This window comes from Tachypleus tridentatus, chromosome 4 (genome assembly GCF_004210375.1).
Source record: "Tachypleus tridentatus isolate NWPU-2018 chromosome 4, ASM421037v1, whole genome shotgun sequence".
NCBI lineage: Eukaryota > Metazoa > Arthropoda > Merostomata > Xiphosura > Limulidae > Tachypleus > Tachypleus tridentatus.
Window position 1 is genome coordinate 78,732,495 of NC_134828.1, and position 18,956 is coordinate 78,751,450.

Sequence of the window (18,956 nt, forward strand, 5' to 3'; positions counted from 1 at the left end):
GACTTGTAATCTGAGGGTTGCGGTTTCGAATATCCGTCACACCAAACATGCTCGCCCTTTAAGCCGTGTATTGGAAGTCTGTACAATGTCTAAACTTCCCTGAATAAAACGTGAGATTTTCCATATACCTCGTGTGAAATTTCCTTTCCATAAATTTGGCATTTGAATGTAAAACGTTCAGTTATGATAGTTACACACACACACATGTATGTTTATATGTAAATATTATCTAAATATATTTCGATAAATTTGAAGAAGCACAAACTTATTAATAAAACGTAGCAATAAGAGAAAGACATGAGAAATTTCCGAGTGTATTTTGGCATTTAAGAGGCCTGACATAATAATAAAATTGCAGAAAGAAAACCTTGCTTTATATGAATGATTTCCATTCGTTAATACAATGGGATGTCATCGCAGAGGCGAGTTGTGGCGTTCACTTACGACGTGTTTAGTCTTACGTATTTAGTTCAAGACAACTTCCCAACCATTCCACATTGTAGTGCTACCACGAGTAGTCACAGCTGGAGACTATCGAAAGAATTTCGTAAGAAAAATGTTGATTCACTGAAATTTTTAAATCATATAAAATGAAAGGACATGATATTTTGAATAAAAGAAAATTGCGTTACAATGATGTGTTGTGCATCGGCTTTCACCAGCGCACCAAAACCAGAGTTATGTCCCAGCATGACTGGAGTTCTGTCTGAACAAACTGCAGATACCATATCCCACGAAAGATCGTTGTCTCTGAAGAAGTCATTTACAAGTTTCTTCACGTCGGCTGCTTTAGGTGTTGTTGTAAGAGGCTTACAAAATAAAAAAAAATATTTCATCTCGTCGTTCTTTACATAGCGCACGAATACAAAAAGCTGGCTTAGATTGGAAACGTCTGTGGTCTCGTCGAGTTGAAGGCTGAATTTTCCTGGGCTTGAAATCAGATCTGCAACTACTTGAGCCAAGATGTCATCGCTCATGTCATCTCTTCTGCTGCTGCTGATGGTGTCATTTGAAAGAGGAATTTGGGATAACTTATTTTCAGCAGCTTTTCCCAGCATGATATTCGCCATCTTTAACGCAGCTGGTTTTACGAGTGCTTCACCAATGGTGTGTGGTTTGCCCTGCTTTGCGATAAAGTACGCAACTTCGTACCACGTGTGAGGATTGGTTTGTAGATGGGCACAAAGCCGAGAACAGGCAAAGTAACCTTTTCATCGAACCTGGCTCTCTTTACCTTGAATTCAGCAAGCGTTGTGTTTTTGTATTTCCCATCTCCATGCAGCTTTAGGGAGTGTTCTCTTAGTTTTGCCGGTGCCAGACTAGAATTACTCAACTTGGCATTGCAAATCATGCATTGAGGACGCTGACTCCCATCATGTTCCGTTATACATGTGAATCTATATTGTACGTATTCGTCCGACCACTTTCTGTTTTTGCTCGACATAGTTAGTATGAAGGGATTGAAAGATTAGGAAAAAATCATAAATGACGCACGATTACTACAGTCACAAGTCGACTGCTAAGCGCACGTAGGTCCTTGCAGCACAGATATGAAGGCCAAGTGATGTGACGTGATCAGCCGCAGCCAGTGTTAGCCAAGTGGAGCATGACGTCACGAATCATACGAGTGGGGTGAACGAAACGGACACACACACAGTGTGTGTGTCTTGACCTCCGCCGAACCCCTGAGACTGACTCACCGAACTCCTGGTGTTCGATTGAACCCAGGTTAAGAACCACTGCTCTGAAACAACTTCATAATTTACAAAATGAAAGCTACAGTTATGAAAAGCAATCTATCAGCCTAAAAAGCCGTTACGATAAAGATGGATATATCTTGTACCGTTAATAAAATAATAATAAAAAAATATTTGAAACCAACAAAAGCTTATAAATTTCCAGCATTACCTAGTAATCAGTGGCCATTTTAAGAGGAAAAAGATGGCCAGTCTAGCTGCAATCACAGCAATCTCGTTTAACTACATATTTGTCCATTTCCCGACGCAGCTTTAACAGACTTTGTAGCCCGGCATGGTCAGGTGGTTAAAGTACTCGACTCGTAATCTGAGGGTCGCGGGTTCGAATCCCCGTTTCACCAAACATCTTCGTCCTTTCAACCGCGGGAGCGTTATAAAGTCACGATCAATTCCACTATTCATTGGTAAAAGAGTAGCCCAAGCGCTGGTGGGTGGTGATGACTAGTTTTACACTGCTAAATTAGGAACGACTAACGCAGATAGTCCTCATGTAGCTTTTGCGAAATTCAAAACAAACCAAAACAGAACCAGATCAATAGACGTTTGTGTCTTTGGTTTAGGGTTCCATGTACACATACGGTGGAGGATCTATATAGGAAGTTAGTAGGTGCTATTAAGACTGATTTCGCAGTCATTTGCAAAGGCTTATTACCATGGAAATTATGTGTCCAATAATACAACGATTTATTGTAATAAGATTGATCTCAAGTGATAATGGAGGATATGTTCCAATGGCGACACAGGACGTGGAACATCGCTATTAACTTGCTGTGTATATGTATTCTAAATTGCTACTTGCTCTACGTATAGCATACAAATAATTGAACGAAACTATCCGTATTCATTTTGTTATCAAACTGCACCTTCCTCCTAGTTGTATAAGAATCATTAACGAATGAAACTAAATATATATATATCGCTGGCCTGGCATGGCCAAGCGCGTAAGGCGTGCGACTCGTAATCCGAGGGACGTGGGTTCGCGCCCGCGTCACGCTAAACATGCTCGCCCTCCCAGCCATGGGGACGTTATAATGTGACGATCAATCCCACTATTCGTTGGTAAAAGAGTAGCCCAAGAGTTGGCGGTGGGTGGTGATGACTAGCTGCCTTCCCTCTGGTCTTACACTGCTAAATTAGGGACGGCTCGGTGCAGTGGGCTAGCAACCTACTCACTTAAATACTTGTTGAAGAATCCGCAAGCGATTGCGGCCCTATGTTTCGAGATGGAATCTAATGGTGATAACTAACTAACTAACTATATATATCGCTAGGTTTAAATTGTACAGTTTACTTAACTTAAATTAACAAATAACTACGTAAATGCTTTAATACTCATAAAACAGATAGAGAAAACTATATTACTGAAAACACTTTAATGAGGTAAGCGTAATTAAAATAAGTTACTGAAAACATGACTTAATTTACCTTACCGACTTGGCATGGCAAGGTGGTTAGGGCGTTTGACGAGCAATATGAGGGTCGCGGCTTCAATTTCTCATCCTACCGAACATGGTCGCCCTTCAGTCGGGGGGGGGGGGGACATTATCATGTAACAAACAATTCTACTATTCATTGGTAAAAGAATAAACCAAGAGTTGGCAGTGGGTGGTGATGGCTAGCTGTCTTCCCACCGATAAATGATGGTAACGGTTAGCGCAGATAGTACTCATGTGGCTTTGAGTAAAATTCTGAACAAATCAAACTTTTGATGGAATTACTTTCCAACAAGAGATAATCGTTACATTAATAAGTATATTGTTCTTTATAAATACAGACATGAACAGAAAGCTATTATTAAGAAATTATGTAGAAAAATATATAAAGTGATTGATCATATTGATAAAAGAAACCTGTCTCTTAGACATTTATTGCTGGAATTCAGTCACGTTATCAGCCTTGATTTTATAATGATGCGATTGCGCCAAACAATGGTCCCCGTTATTATCCTCACTGGGTTTTTTTTCAGATTAGGTTCATAATACCATGGGTCAGACCCGAGATTGTTGAGAACATATCATTACTCAACTAAAGTTTTGTTTACTCTTGCAATATTTGATCACAGCCATGAACCGAGCATTGGAGGGCATGATATAGCCCAGGGACTACCTATTGAGAGTGATAGCATAGTAATAAGAAATGGAATGCAGTTTTAAGAAGGGATATAAGAAATTGGTCGAACATGTACAGTTTGTGTTTACTGTATACGATTATCTTTGATGTACATATTGTTTATTCGTCATGCTATTTTAATTTGTTTTGTTTTTCTAACAAGTGTTTTGGTTTCATTTACCAGTATCTTTATCCATCCACACATTTGTTAGTTAATTTGCGATTTTGGCTCCCGTTAGATTTCACTGGTTTGTCGATGTAGGATAAGTTTCGTCGACAAGAAATGAAAATTGTCATAAGATTATATATATAAAGTGTTAAGTTAAAAACAGTAATTCCCGTTTAGCTTAGGCTTAGAAGCCATTGTTGTATGCAAGTTTTCATAAATGAGATTAACTTTTGCCCCCACCAAAATGCCGAGGGTTTATATCACTAAAAATCGGATTTCGATACTCACGATGGGTACAGAACAGATAGTGTAATTTTGTGTTTAACAATAACCACATCTCACTTGTTAGAAAATATGCATCACGGGGTTACAAAGTTCACAACAAAACTAATTACACACATGCTTGCCTTTTTATTTAATTTTTCGATTATAAAAGCCCTATTGATATCTTATTAATGCCAGAAATGTATAACAAATTGGAAATGTGAAGTAGACGGGCTTTACGAAAATTCTGTATATTTAGCTACAATGTTAAATATAAACTTAAGTATAAACAGTTGAGGCTTTGTACTGAATACAGTAAAAAGTTATCGAATTATGCGTCCAGTCAAGCAAGTTTAGCAATTGCAATAATACGATTAGGAAATTTGAATACTTTCTACATTAAGTTCAAACCATTGGTGTATGTATATTAACTTGTGCAGAATGTTTTAATTGTCTTATGTTGACAGATGGTAGAAGTGAGCGGTGAAATTCCAAAAGTTGTAATTTTCTTTTGTTTTTTATATGGAACGACATCATGGAAAGTAATAGTTTTTTTATGTGGTTTAACGTTGATATCTACCAGCTGTATGACATCTGTAGGTCTTCATTTTAGCGTGTACGGTTAACTAAACGTGAAGTTCATTCTTACAGTATAGTTTGCATACATATTAGACGCCGACACATATACAACTCCAAGTAATGTGTAACACACTTATCATGACAGATGTATCATTGAATGTTTCTACAGGTGATAATAGTAAATACAGTTGGGTGCTAATTAACATGAAAACAACGTGTTCTTATTCTTTTCTTAAAAAGAAAATTAAACAAAAGAGTAGCTTCCTTCGAGCACTTAACAACAAATCGCCTTCGTAAAGTCGACCGCCTCAATTAACTGAACATTGATTTCAATGTATCTATTATTATTTAGCTGTCTCATTGTTTAATAAAGATACTAGTTCCCAATTATTTGTCGAGAGTCACTTAATTATGATTGTGACATACGTTTTGTTTTATAACCAAGAAAAATGTCAGTTTGGAAAGGAAAAGCGACTTTGCCATCAGTTAGGTTGTTGCATCTTTCACCTGCTCGGCATGGCCAGGTGGTTAAGGCTCTCGACTCGTAATCTGAGGGTCGTGAGTTCGAATCTCGGTCGCACCAAACATGCTCACCCTTTCAGCCGTGGGGGCGTTATAATGTAACGGTCAATCCAACTGTTCGTTGATACAACAGTACCCCAAGATTTGGTGGTGGATGGTGATGACTAGCAGCCTTTCCTCTAGTCTTACATTGCTAAATTAGCGACGGTTAGCGCAGATAGTCCTCGTGTCGCTTTGAGCGAAATTCAAACTAAACCATGTTTAACCGTTGAACGCAAACAAAATATTCGTGTTAAACTATTCCCAAACAATTTCTATTAAAGAGATTTTGCGAGTTGGAAATTAGTTACGGTATAGGACGATCTTTTTAAAGCTGGGATTAAATATAAATAAAGCAGTATATATACTATATAAACTGGAGAAGCAAAATGATGATTTTAAGTTGTGTAAAACAAACCAAAACAATCTTAAACCGTGTTTTTTTTAAAGATGGAAGAATTGTTTCTAGTGTACTTGTGTTTAATGTGATTTAAATGCCACACTTTTATTCTTGCAAGTTTCAGTATATTACAATGTATGAATCAAATGCTAAACGTTATCTATGTTGTTTCAGGTTCTTTGTTTTCATCATATATGTTTAAAAATGAACGGAAAAGTAATTCTTGTAATTGTTCCAGAAATCGAAGCATTTTGTGTCTTATTGACTGTAGTGTAGATCTTACGCGTAGAACAAACATCGTAGAGTTTTTACTTACTGCTATATCGCATCACGACATCTCTGATCATCTAAAGGCCATTTCATGTTCTCTGGTAAGATAAGAATAAGATGTTAGCCGTTGTTGTGTTCGAGACGTTGCTTAACGTGGCCGACATTTGGATTCTCTGAGGAACACTAAACGAATAATCGTGAGTGGCAGCGGATACTGTACTGTGGCTACTCTGCAGCATAAGTCTGGTTGATAGTGGTAGAGATAGCAGGTCAACAACACTTTTGGATAGTTCGTTTACTTTACGTTGTCCTGGGTCGTGTATGTTTGTGAGTATATGATTGGCCAGTTATGTCTGGCAGAACGTAGGGAAAGTGAACTGTGAAAGGGTGTGTACTATTTTATATAAAACTGTTTGATGATATATTAACATTTGATTTGTAGAACTGATTTACAGTTACTGATTAACAATTGAAGTATAGGATGGTGTTACCAAATATAGAATTGTGAATATATTTAATTTATATGATATGTTATATTATCTCTTCTTTCAAATATAATATTCTTAGCAGCGAAATATTAGTATCACTTTATGGGTAGTTTTAATATTTTCTGGATATATCACCTAATCACATACGTTAAACATCGTTTTAATGGTTTAAAAAATTGTCCTCTATTGCGTTTTATTTGTATTTATGGCAAAACCACTAAGCCTACTTGCCGCCATTTTTAGTTTAAAATAACTACTGACCAATGCTAGTCGGCAGCATTCTACCCCTTCCCCCAACTATCCAACCTAAAAGTTTGACTGCCGCTCTCATAACACAACTTCAGCTTGAAGTACAGAAACATTTTGTTGTATGGCACAGATACTAATTCAGTTTGTCAGCTTCGAAATCCACGCTTTTGCACCTTACCTTTTCATTGTCAGTTAATGTATGTACACAAGAACCTGAGACGGTTTGAAGTACACTTGTTAAAAATGTTATAATTTTGTACATGTTCAGATGTTTAAAAATAATTGAACAATATACACAATTAATTTTAATTTTTTGAGTTAATTTCTTGATTGTGCGTAGTATTTTTTTTTGTTATAAAATTTCATTCAATATTTTATTTTGACTATTTTTATTTAGGCTTCTATGATTTTAAACTGCAACATTTCATATTCATTCCTATTATTGCTTTTTTATCACAGTGAATTACAAACTTTGATGTTACGTACAGTTTGGTTTCATATACTTTCTCCCACACCATAAAGTATTTACATAAAAATACAATAATAATCATTAAACTTGTAACTTAACCTGATGGTAGAGAACAAAACATCAAAATCAATAAGCAGTAAAATCTTATGGTTGTAAACGAATTAGATATATAGAAGTTGTAAAAACTGATGTGTTTTTCAAACAAAAGTATACCTTATAATGATGATGTTTTTATTTTTTTGTATAGTTGTGAAATTAATTTTTACGTCAATCTGCACATATCTTGTTTTTTTCTCGTTTAAAATGTCTGATATTTAATTCACTGATTTCAATTCGTTGATTAACTATAAGGGCGTGTCTACATTTTTCTTGACTCCACCATATTAGTAAGGTTCTCTTGAGTGCATGCTGCTACAACTAGTGGCGCATGGAACTTTCACTCATACGAACTGGGATATGAGAATTGAAAAGTAGACGCGCAGTCACGCTATCTGTGCTGTGTACGAGATCCACCTGCTTGGCTGCTTGCTTTCTGCAGCTGTTTAACCTATGGTAGTCTTCTCTGGGACCCAGCTGGTGCGTGCTAAAGTAACACGCTCTGGAGTACACCTAGACGTGACAAGCGTATTGTGTTTGTTGGTTTCTGTAAAGATGCTTCGTCTTTGAGAAAGTTTCCTGTGTACGGAAGAAACATACTGCACCGTTTTTACAAAGTTTCTCTGTGATTACTTCTTTTGGAAATATTACATAATATTGTCGGTTTTGTTTGAAACTATGTTTACCTACGCTGGACCTCACCACTACACTCCTCCCTCAACCTATATTCCCTCTACTGTTGGGACAATGACTGGAATGGGTACAATGGGACCGCCTTCCACAGCGGCACCTCCACAAATGCTTGCCTCTCAAAGTCCTCATGGCAAAAGGAAGCGATTTGTGTAAGTACAAACAATTCTGCTTTACAGGAAAATATTTCGTAAGAAATACTTTTATTTCGTTTAAACGATAAGAATTTGTTTTGTTACAATTGACAAGTGTCATTAAAACGTCTTTGAACGTGTCACCCAAAATAACCAAATTTCGTGCTTTTGTACTATAATCAATACCGACTTTAGTTTGAAATTAATTATTTTAATAAAAGTTTTCGAATTACTTTCCGGCCACCTCTTTATTTATTTTTTTCAGTACAAACTACGTTAATGAATTTTATATCGGCATAGAGGAGAATATACCTCGATGGTAATGCTTCGGTCAAAAGCTTGTTTCGTGAAAGTATGAGCAACGTACATCTTGCTCTTCTATTTGTTAATAACTTATAAAACTAGTTAATGGGTAAGTTCTTGTACGAGAAGCAACAGTGACATAACTTCTATATTTATGAAATAAGAATTCTGTAAAAAAGGAAGAGAGAGATTTCGCTGGACTGCAATGTTCGTATACGCACGCACACTCACACACACAAATAAACATTTAAAGGGGCTTTGTTGTGTAAAGGGAGTATATTTGTTCAGGACTTTATCTTCTCTTGCAGTTGTTGCTAAGAGGAGGGGAAAGAAGCACGAAAAGAGAAATCACCTGCTCCATTACCAGTAATTACGGTCATGTCGCTGATCGATTACACGTTAAATGGGTTTCTCTTTCTCTTGCTTAGAAGCCTGCTACAAAATGCACTTACTCGCTCACTGTGGGGCAGGAGTGGAATCAAGTAGCCAAATTGCTTTTCTCCCTTTTTGTCCTCAACATTTTTATTATTTTTTTGTGAGTGTAAAAATCTGTACAAGTGTCTTTTAACTACTTAACAATGAGTGAAACTGCGTCCACTTTATGAACGTTATCTGTAGCACGTGCATTTCTATTAATGTGCAAGATATTAAAGACAGAATGATATTTAACGTTTTTATATTAATTTATTTCATACCTATCTGTGTTTCAATAACATTTAGAAACCGATTTTCGTGTTTTATATTTTCATACTTTAGAGCAAGGTGTTGTCCAAAGTAATTCCTAGGCCAGATTGATACAGTTTGGATATTAATTTAGGAATTGAAAGGGGGGATCTGCTATAACCGAACACTGTGTTAACTGTGCTACAAAAAGAAAGAATATAACAGATATATTCCAAGATCGAATAATGTTGTAACAACTTTATTTTTTACATGATTATTGAACATTCGTGGATTAATCAAACTGATTAAAATTTTCGATGAAAGTTTTGCATCACGATTTTAAGCATAGATAATATTCATGAGTTTGAAAATTAAAATACTCGACTCGCAATTAGCGGATCACTGGTTCAAGTCCTCGTTCCACCGAACATCTTTCAGCAGTGGCGAGTTACAAAGTTACGGTCAATTCCACTATTCATTCGTAAAAGAATCGTCCAAGATTAGCTGCCTTCCTCCTTGTCCTGGCGTGAAATTCAAGCAGAACTGATTTATTTATAGAAACATTTAAAAATTAAGCAGATAACTTAAAACTCTTATTATATGGTGACATACAAAAGTAAGCACAAAGAAATATAGAATAAATTAACTTTTTTTTTTTTAGATTTTCAGATACTGACAGACTGTAAATAATCAAAGATCGCTATGGTGTAGTAAATCAGTATATTAAACTAGTTGGGTAAAATTTACATATGCATAACATACATCAGTGACATAATTTACGTATGCATTCCATACATCAATAACAAGTATCACTTGACCTAATAATTGAAATACTAAAGTTATTACAGAAAACAAAAGGTTAAAAATAAACTTCGTATTTTTTTACTCAAAAAAGCGAGCATTTTTATTGTTTTGTGTTCCACTGAATTAAAGGTTGTTATTTATATACATAACTTATTGAAGAATATTGTTGTCTGTATTGTTAGCTCGTTAGATTGCTTTATTTATTTATGTTACCAACGTTAACGGTGTAAACAGTTATAGGTAGGTGTATCAATACATTATGTTTGCGTATTACATTGTTCATTATCAATGATCACAGTAGGATATTGCAAGATACTATATTCGAGTTAAAAGCATAAAACCAGTTATTTACGTCAGCATTCACTTTCTCGCTTGACTTCTTTCATTCCTGTCTAAAACATTATTATGTACAGCGGTATTAGTATGCAGTATCTACCCTGATTATCTTTAGCCTCACTCTTGTTTAACTGGCTTTGTTGTTGATTGTTATCATTCTGTTTGCACATTTTTTGTGGTTATTTCTCACGCCTTTGTTTCATCGTTCCACTTTCTCTGTGTGTGAAAATATTTATTTTTACCTTTTTTTCTTCTATTCCTGTTTTTGTATACTCATATTTTTATTACCTCTCTCTCTTTTTTCCTTTCTTTCTTGGTTATATTTCTTCTGCGTCCCTTGATGGTTGGATTAACAGTGAGTTTTGGAGTTATTGTACTAAATTCTGGAATTCGATTCTTCGCAATAAACAGAGGGCAGACTATTGTGCAGCTTTGCACTGACGCAATATTTATCCTTCAGTCTTTCTGGTTCATCTGTAATATGCAAACTGAAAACATGGCTCAGTACGGCCAGGTGGCTAGAGGGTTTGACTCGCAATTTAAGGTTTGCCGGTTCGAATCCCTGTGACACCAAACATGTTCGCCATTTTAACTATGGGAGCGTTATAATGTGACTGCCAATCCCACTTTTAATTGGTAAAAGAGTAACCCAAGAGTTAGCGGTGGGTGGTGATGACTAGCTGCCTTCCCTGTAGTCTTACAATGCAAAATTAGGGACGGCTAGCGTAGATAGTCCTTGTGTAGCTTTGCGCGAAATTCAAAAACAACATAGAAAGTGAAAAAAACATATATGCACAGGCTATATCATGACTATGACTAAGCCTATTCCACTCAACTCTGCGTGAACTTAAACTTCATTAGAAAATATATTAAATGCGATACTTACAGCAGATAGCTCATACGTATTGCTATTTAGCTCTCAGATCACGTCCTCAGTGTGAAGTTACAGTTAACTTGTTTATATTGCACATGAAGAGGAGGCACCCTGTTCGGCGACACCTTCGTAAGCCCCTATTAGTTACTCACAAGTAATTATGGCGGTGTATTTCCGCCCATTATAGCTAAACCTATGATAATTGCAGGCAGTAATTGCTGTATTACTCGTCACTTATACCTGATATTTAAACCCACATATAGAGTGAACTGAATATTAAAGTGTCTTTATTTACAACCTACTGACAGCTTATGGAAAAGTTCTATAAAGATAAAATGTTATTTTCCAACGTCTTGCTGTACAAATGTATACATACTCTAGAGTGAGTCATATTGATTTGGTATTTGTAAAAATGTTACTGTTCGATATAAATTTAGTGTTAAGAACTATATTTCATACAATCAACAAAGACCGAAAACAGTAATACCACATAACTTTTTATTATTATTATTATTATTATTTTGTTGTTGGCCAGCATGGCTAGGTGGGTTAAGACATTCGACTCGTAATCCGAGGGTCGCGGGTTTGAATCCCTGTCGCACCAAACATGCTCGCCCTTTCAGCCATGAGGACATTATAATATTACGCTCAATCCCACTATTCCTTGATAAAAGAGTAGCCCAAGAGTTGCCGGTGGGTGGTGATGACTAGCTGCCTTCCCTCTAGTCTTAGTAACTTAATCAGTAGCAGGTTTATATGAAATTCAACGCAGCTGAAACCATTGTGTATTTCGAAATTAAAAGTTGTTTTCAAGTTAACCAGTAGCAAGTTTATATGAAAGTCAAAACGACTGAAACCACTGTTGTTTTTATTATTATCACTGTTCTTTACATATAAGGTTTTGAGATTACTAATGTGCCATTCCAGGGTTTAAAACTAGATATACTAGTTTGCGAACTGTTTCACAGCCCAAACATCCAATTAGGCCAGTCCATCTCTTACCATGACACAATTACATGTTACGCTAGTTTTCTAGTTGCAACCCTTGAACAGTTTCTCTGCACGGGAACGAATCAAGCTTGCCCGGATAGGCTGCGGGACATCTTATTACGACATAACAATAGCCTCTTAGTTGGCTAGTCTTCAGAAAACTCACGTTTGGCCTTAAGCGTTTAGTCCGATCTAATTCCGGGATCAATCACCGCAACAAAAAATTAAATGCCTGAAATTGCAAATATTTTGACATAATAGATCTGTTTAATGACTTTGGAGCCCTTTTTCAACAAGCGTGGCCAACAACAACAGAAACCTCAGGTTGAAGGTAATTGGGGATTGAAAAACTTGTTTCCTTCTAATGTAAAGAAAAAAACGCGAGCGTCTGATTTTTTTTTTTTATTTCGACGTAGAATATGTTATTCGACAATTCCTCACGGAAGAAATTAATAAAGGACGCATACAGCTTTTGAATTCTTGGACTGACATAGCTTTTATTAACATTATCAAAGCTCTAGATCAACGCAAATAAAAATTGTTATTTTATGCATCTAGGACAAGCGCAAGTTTCATTGTTGTTGCTTTTTCTGGCGTGATTATTCTGTACAATGTGAATAGGGAACCAACATTCCCCCTTTTGTCAACTAATGAAAGATTAAAAAATATAAATGGATTAGTAAAAAAAATATACTTCTAAATTTAAAAACACAGCAAGAAAATAAATATCCGACATGGAAGCATAAATAATACGGTAGGTCATTATGTAATGTGCCCCACCTTTATGAGGTACCGGCGGAAGTAAGACCCATTAGAATGAGTTAGGGATAGACCTTCTATCCAGTTTAATCTCAGTTTCGCCGGCCTCACATACCTAAAAAGATAGAGAGAGAAAAAAAATGAGCAGATGTTGCTGCTCAAACCCACGTTTCACCATCTTTAGTTCTCTGCAGCCAGAAGTGGGAAGGTCACAAAAATAATAATAAAAAACAAATAGTAAGAAAGATAATAATTACACACTATACATCAATGGAGGAACCAGCAAAACTTTTGTTGATGTTGGCATTTTAGCTTCTTCCCCCTACCATGCTTCAACATAAATACCAAGATGTTAAAGTACTAATATACAAAACTGATCTTTGGCTATTAGTACAATAGCTCCCAACCTCCCCCTCCTTTTTTGTGCGTGTGAGCAACCACAAAGCATCTGTCCAAGGTTTTTCGCATGAGTAAAGCATCCTTAGCTCTTCTTAGACACCTTGGAGCAATCTGAGGTCTAATTATATTCAAACTTGTGTGTGTATGTTTGTGTATATATATATATATATATATATATATAACATTTGTTGGATGGTCAGATTTTTAGTATTTCCAGTTACGTTACTGGTCATCTTATTCTTAATAAATTTTAAGGGACGTTTCACCTTATTTTATTACAGTATCCTGTGGTAAATCCCTGGAATTTGGAGGTGGTGAGTCAGATTCGAATCTTTGCAATACTACAAAGTATTTGCATTTTACGCACTTTAAGCTGTAGGTGAGTTACAAGAGTGACAACCAATCCATTGGCATAAATGGAAGTGTTATCACGTTATTGACTGGTTATCTCCCCTCTGACTAATAGTTAAAAATTAGGGATGGTTGCAGATAACATTAGTCGCTTTGTCATAAATTTAAAATTTAAATATAAACTTTTCAACCGTTTTAAAGCGTTTGTGAAGAATGACCACAGTACGGCTCACGCTAGTAGAACTCAAATTTAAAGTATTTCGAATGTAAATTTCTTAACATTTGTAATATTAAATACAAGATTTTGGAACGAAAGGTAAAATTAGGGGTTATCAGAATACATCTTGCGTGAAAAGTATGTACTGCTGCAATTGCAGGTGGCTGTATGTACCAGGTCATTCCGTAAGTAATGTCCGATTTTAGGTTCAGAAAGAGAGAAATTTCAAACGCTTTTAATGTTATTTTATGTATGTTCCATTATTATTAATTACTTCCTACCAACGATTCATAAGCTTCTGAATGCCACTTCTATATAATTCTTGGGGTTTGGAAGAAAAGAATGTAGAGAGGGTAGTTTTGACATCTTCATGTGTTCCAAGCTGTTTTCCGTCAAGATAGTTCTGCAAACTTTGGAATAGATGATAATCAGATGGGGCAAGGTCTGGAGAATAAAGAGGATGTGAGAGTTTTTTACCAGTCTAGCTCTTCGATATTTGCAGATGTGATCGTTGCTGTATGGGGCCTATATTATCCTGGTGCAACACAACACCTTTATGATTGATCAAAGTATGTCTCTTTTTCTTTCAGTGCAACATTCAAGCGCTCCAATTGTTGACAATATAAGTCTGATATAATCGTTACATTGAGTGGCAGCAACTCAAAGTGGATCACACCAACAATATTCCACCAAACGCTTAACAAGACTTTCATAGGATGGAGGTCCATTTTTGGCTGTGCCTTAGCAAGTTTACCTGCAATGAGCCATCGTCTGCGACGCTTAACTTATGGGATGACTACATATATACATGAATGAACAAAATTGTGTTTGTACTTTTGTAACAGTTCAAAGGTGACAAAGACATAAAATCTTAAAACAGTTATTTACTTACAATACTCTGCTGCTGTTAAATTGTTGAAAATAGTGATAATATCTGTATATACATACATCATACTATGATGGAACCTTCGCTTACATGATACTGGAGAAACGTTTTTATTACGAGATGTGCAACCCCCCAACTTCGCGAAATTTTTTTCCTGTGTCCATGTAGATTTGCAATATGGATCACGATTTTCTCGTTTCTTCTCTGTTTCCCGTCACGCATAACTTTATTTTTCTCCATTCTGAGGATCCAGATATGACGTAATGAATACTTCACATGCGGATCTAATGCACTGGCGCCACAGGTAATGAAAAATAATCTTTATACTTACGAAATGGTAGAACTGATCATCTAGAAAAATAACTTTTAGACAAAATAGGTAAATCTAGAATCATCATTACAGTTACTTGAAACTCGCCGTGACAAAGAATGTGAAGGTTTTGAACCCAAAACAAACGTTATTTACTTTTATTACGAAAGTAGAAACATGTGAACCTTCTTGTGACTACTAAGGTGTAACCGAACTTTAGGTGCGATTACTTATTTCGAGAAACCTATCACTTTCCGTCCGATTGAGCCATTATGTTGAAAAATAAGATTTGCAGCAGTTGATCTCGGTAGCAGCGTTTCATAGGCAAGTGAATAAAGGTTATATAGGACGATGTGTCATTAGGCTGTTGTGTGGAATATTGCAGAAACATGTTGTTCCAGAATGAGAAGACGTCAGTATAAATCTTTGGGAACAGCAACGTTCATGTAGAATTATTTCTGATGGAATTCGTTAAAACATTTAATGTCCCAAGAGACGTACTTACCATCATACCCCAAACTATAATAAAAAATTCTTAGGAATCTGGACACAATTGCATATGATTTAAAACCACTTCGTCCTCAATGGCTTAGTATTACCTATGGGAGCTTATGACCTTAGAGTTCAGGTTTGACTCACGTAATGGGCATAAGAATGCCTATTGTGTAGCTTATGAACAAACAAGTGCATGCGTGTAACAAAATATATATATATAATTAGGTTTTTAGAATCGATATTGATGTATAAAGACATTTTTTCGTACGATAACACATGAAAGTTCATTTTGCTGGTCGAAGAAAGTTCTTAGAATGATCCTATTTCGATTTAATAAGATAATTATATACGTACATCTAGAAGTCATTATATTTACTTTTATATACGAAACGCATATATGTAGTAAAAGCTTTGTATCAAATGGAAGTTAATGTTTACACTTAACCTTTCTCCATACATTCATGGTGTTAATGTTTTTATCTGTTGTTTTTAATTATTATAAGTAAACTATTCGTTTATGACGAAAAATTGAGATAATATACTGAAGGTAAGAAAATGTTTTTGTCTTTTGGAATTCCAGTGATCTGGCGTGAGCCTAGAATCTACAAAGATGACTGCTATTTTTCTTATGTAATGTATAAATCTACAGCACCCAAAATATAAAGGAAATTTCTTATCTGAACATTGAGTGTGCTATAAGACCTGAGTACCCGTACCTATTCCACTGGAGGCTATTGGTACAGTTTAATCTGATTCGGAATCTAATGTCAATAGAAATGATGATAGGGATTGTTTTCAACTTGAAAAGTCTAATGAATTACGACTTTTTACATAAGGGGAATTTAATCATTTGGTGAGATATTTACGCCTTGCAATGGATTCTCCAGGGACGTAATTTTACTGGTACAGAAATCGTGAGAAAGAATTTATATCATACTTTTCGCAATAAAGTTGTAGTTTATTGCTGAATTAAAGCCAATGCTATAAGCTGCAGTCTATGAACCAAGTGAGTGGCGATTTCTCATTAATTCCTCCAAAAGAAGTCCAAAAGCTGTTCTGTTTCACAATGGTAACATATATGTATCTTTTTCTATTGCTCAGTCGGTTCACTTGAAGGGAACATACGAAAAATTCGAACAATTTTTTTAATAAGTTAAATTACAAGGAACATGACTGGTTTCTTTGTGGAGACTTAAAAGTTCTTTGTATGTTGTTTTGTCAACACTCCGTTTATACAATGTTTCCATATTTTGTGTGTGAATGGGAGAGTAGAGCACGAAGTAACCATTCGATAAAGAAGTAATGGCCATGCAGAGTCAGTTTCATACCAGGATAAAAAAATCATTGAACGTGAAAATTTGTTTGACACAAATAAAGTCCTGTTACTTCCACTTCACATAAAACACAGTTTGTAAAGGCCTTAAACAAAGGTGGCGACTGTTTCAAGTATTTATGTGGGTAATTCCCTGTTCCTTCAGAAGCGTAAGTTAAAGAAGAGATTATTCTTGAACCTCAGATTAGGAACTTGACTTCGGATGAACAATTCAAAATGATAATGAGGAAAGTTAAATAAGAAGTGTGGATTGCCTTCAAAGATGTTGTTGACAAACGTTTAGGATACAACAAGGACCCAAATTACAAAAATGTTGTGAATAACATCCTCGATAAATTCAATGATTTGGGTTGTAATGTGAGCTTGAAAGTTCATTTCTTTACACTAACATATGGACTGTTTCCCTGAAAATCACGGTGCCGTCAACGACGAACAAGAGAAAATGTTTCATCAAGACATCTGGAAAACGGTGAGGAGGTATCAGGGAAGGTGGAACATCAGCATGATGGCTGAGTACTGCGGACCAGTGTGTTTGTTTGTTTTTAATTTCGTGCAAAGCTACAAGAGGGCCATCTTTGATAACCGTCCTTAATTTTGTAGTGTATGACTACATGGAAGGCAGCTAGTCATCACCGCCCACCGCCAACTCTTGGGCTACTTTTCTTACCAACAAATATGAATTGACCATCACATTCAGCCCCCACAGCTGAAAGGGCAAGCATGTTTGTTATGCGACGGGGATTCGAACCCGCGACTCTTAGATTACGAATCGAACGCCTTAACCCACCTGGCCATGGTCATGGAAACGAGATGCTTTAGACGCAATAAATGACAGAAAGACCACAACACTTAGACGTAGTTTTCAGACTACAAGACGAAGATTTCACGAAAAATAACAGGATAAATAAGAATGTATATTCGTTTGACATTAGAGCTCTTTCGTTTCTTCAGTTTGTTTGTATTTTTGTTAACAAAGGTAATAATAAAAAGTGTTCATTTTGGTAAAGAAATAATAATTGATCCAAGTAAGAGTGTTTTTTTCTTCCCAGTTAAAAGAAAAACCCTTATGCGATAGAAGAAAAACAACATTATTTTCGAAATCTGTGGATCGAATTATGGAAAATTCGTTATTAAAACGAAAACAACTTTTATGAGTTTAAAATAGCAGGTCTGTATAATCACTAAGCATTGTAGTTCTTACTATTTAGGGATGAGCCGGGGAAAAAAATGGCCACCACATAGTATGTGTTGCTTATCACAGTTTCAAATTTCTCAGTTTCAAGCTTTTATGAACAGCTAACTTTGGTTTTGAAAAGCTATTAAGACTTTCAGTTTAGCCAAACAACATCGCTACAGTAGAGAACCTTCTGAAGATTCATAATAGCAATGATAGTAAAACAATTATTTTGAAGGTACTTTTGAAAAACAATAACTTTGTATGTACAAACAATATAATATACATATACACCTTTATAATTTATAGTTGTTTAACGCTATTGAACCTAAAATAAAATAATTCCTTTTTTGTCGGGTTTAAGAATAACGTAACGCTCTTAATGTCCTTGTGTTGGAATTATATACTAGTAAAAATAGAATTAGTCAAACTTACGTTTATAGCTCCTAGTGACACAGCGGCATATCTGCGGATTTATCGCTAGAAACCGGGTTTTCGATACTCGTGGTGGAGAAAGCAGATATAGCCATTATATTGCTTTGTACTTAATTTCAAACGAACAAAATCTTACGTTTAGAAATGTCTTTACGTTAGTTTGGTTTGGTTTGAATTTCGCGGAAAGCTTCACGAGGGCTATTTGCGCTAGCCGTTCCTAATTTAGCAGTGTAGGACTAGAGGGAAAACAGCTAGTCATCACCACCCACCGCCAACTGTCGAGGTACTCTTTTACCAACGAATAGTGGGATTGACCGTAACATTATAACGCTCCCACGACTGAAAGGGCGAGTATGTTTGGTACGACGGGGATTCGAACCCGCGACCCTTGA

At 35.9% G+C, this 18,956-nt stretch overlaps 1 protein-coding gene across 8 annotated transcripts in view; it reads left to right on the top strand.

Annotated features, from left to right (window-relative positions):
- The window catches only part of LOC143249510 (aryl hydrocarbon receptor nuclear translocator homolog), a 138,428-nt gene that overhangs the window by 24,428 nt on the left and 95,044 nt on the right, over window positions 1–18,956 (top strand). For 2 of the 8 annotated variants that reach the window (XM_076499478.1, XM_076499481.1), the window contains exon 1: window positions 7,726–8,253. The exons of 4 other annotated variants lie outside the window; for them this stretch is intronic. In XM_076499478.1, the coding sequence (XP_076355593.1) occupies window positions 8,090–8,253 (164 nt within the window). In that variant the 5' untranslated portion in view covers window positions 7,726–8,089. Of the gene's footprint in view, window positions 1–7,724; window positions 8,254–13,644; window positions 13,743–18,956 lie in introns of those variants that run through there. 2 more of the 8 variants (XM_076499485.1, XM_076499479.1) reach the window with 2 other exon arrangements.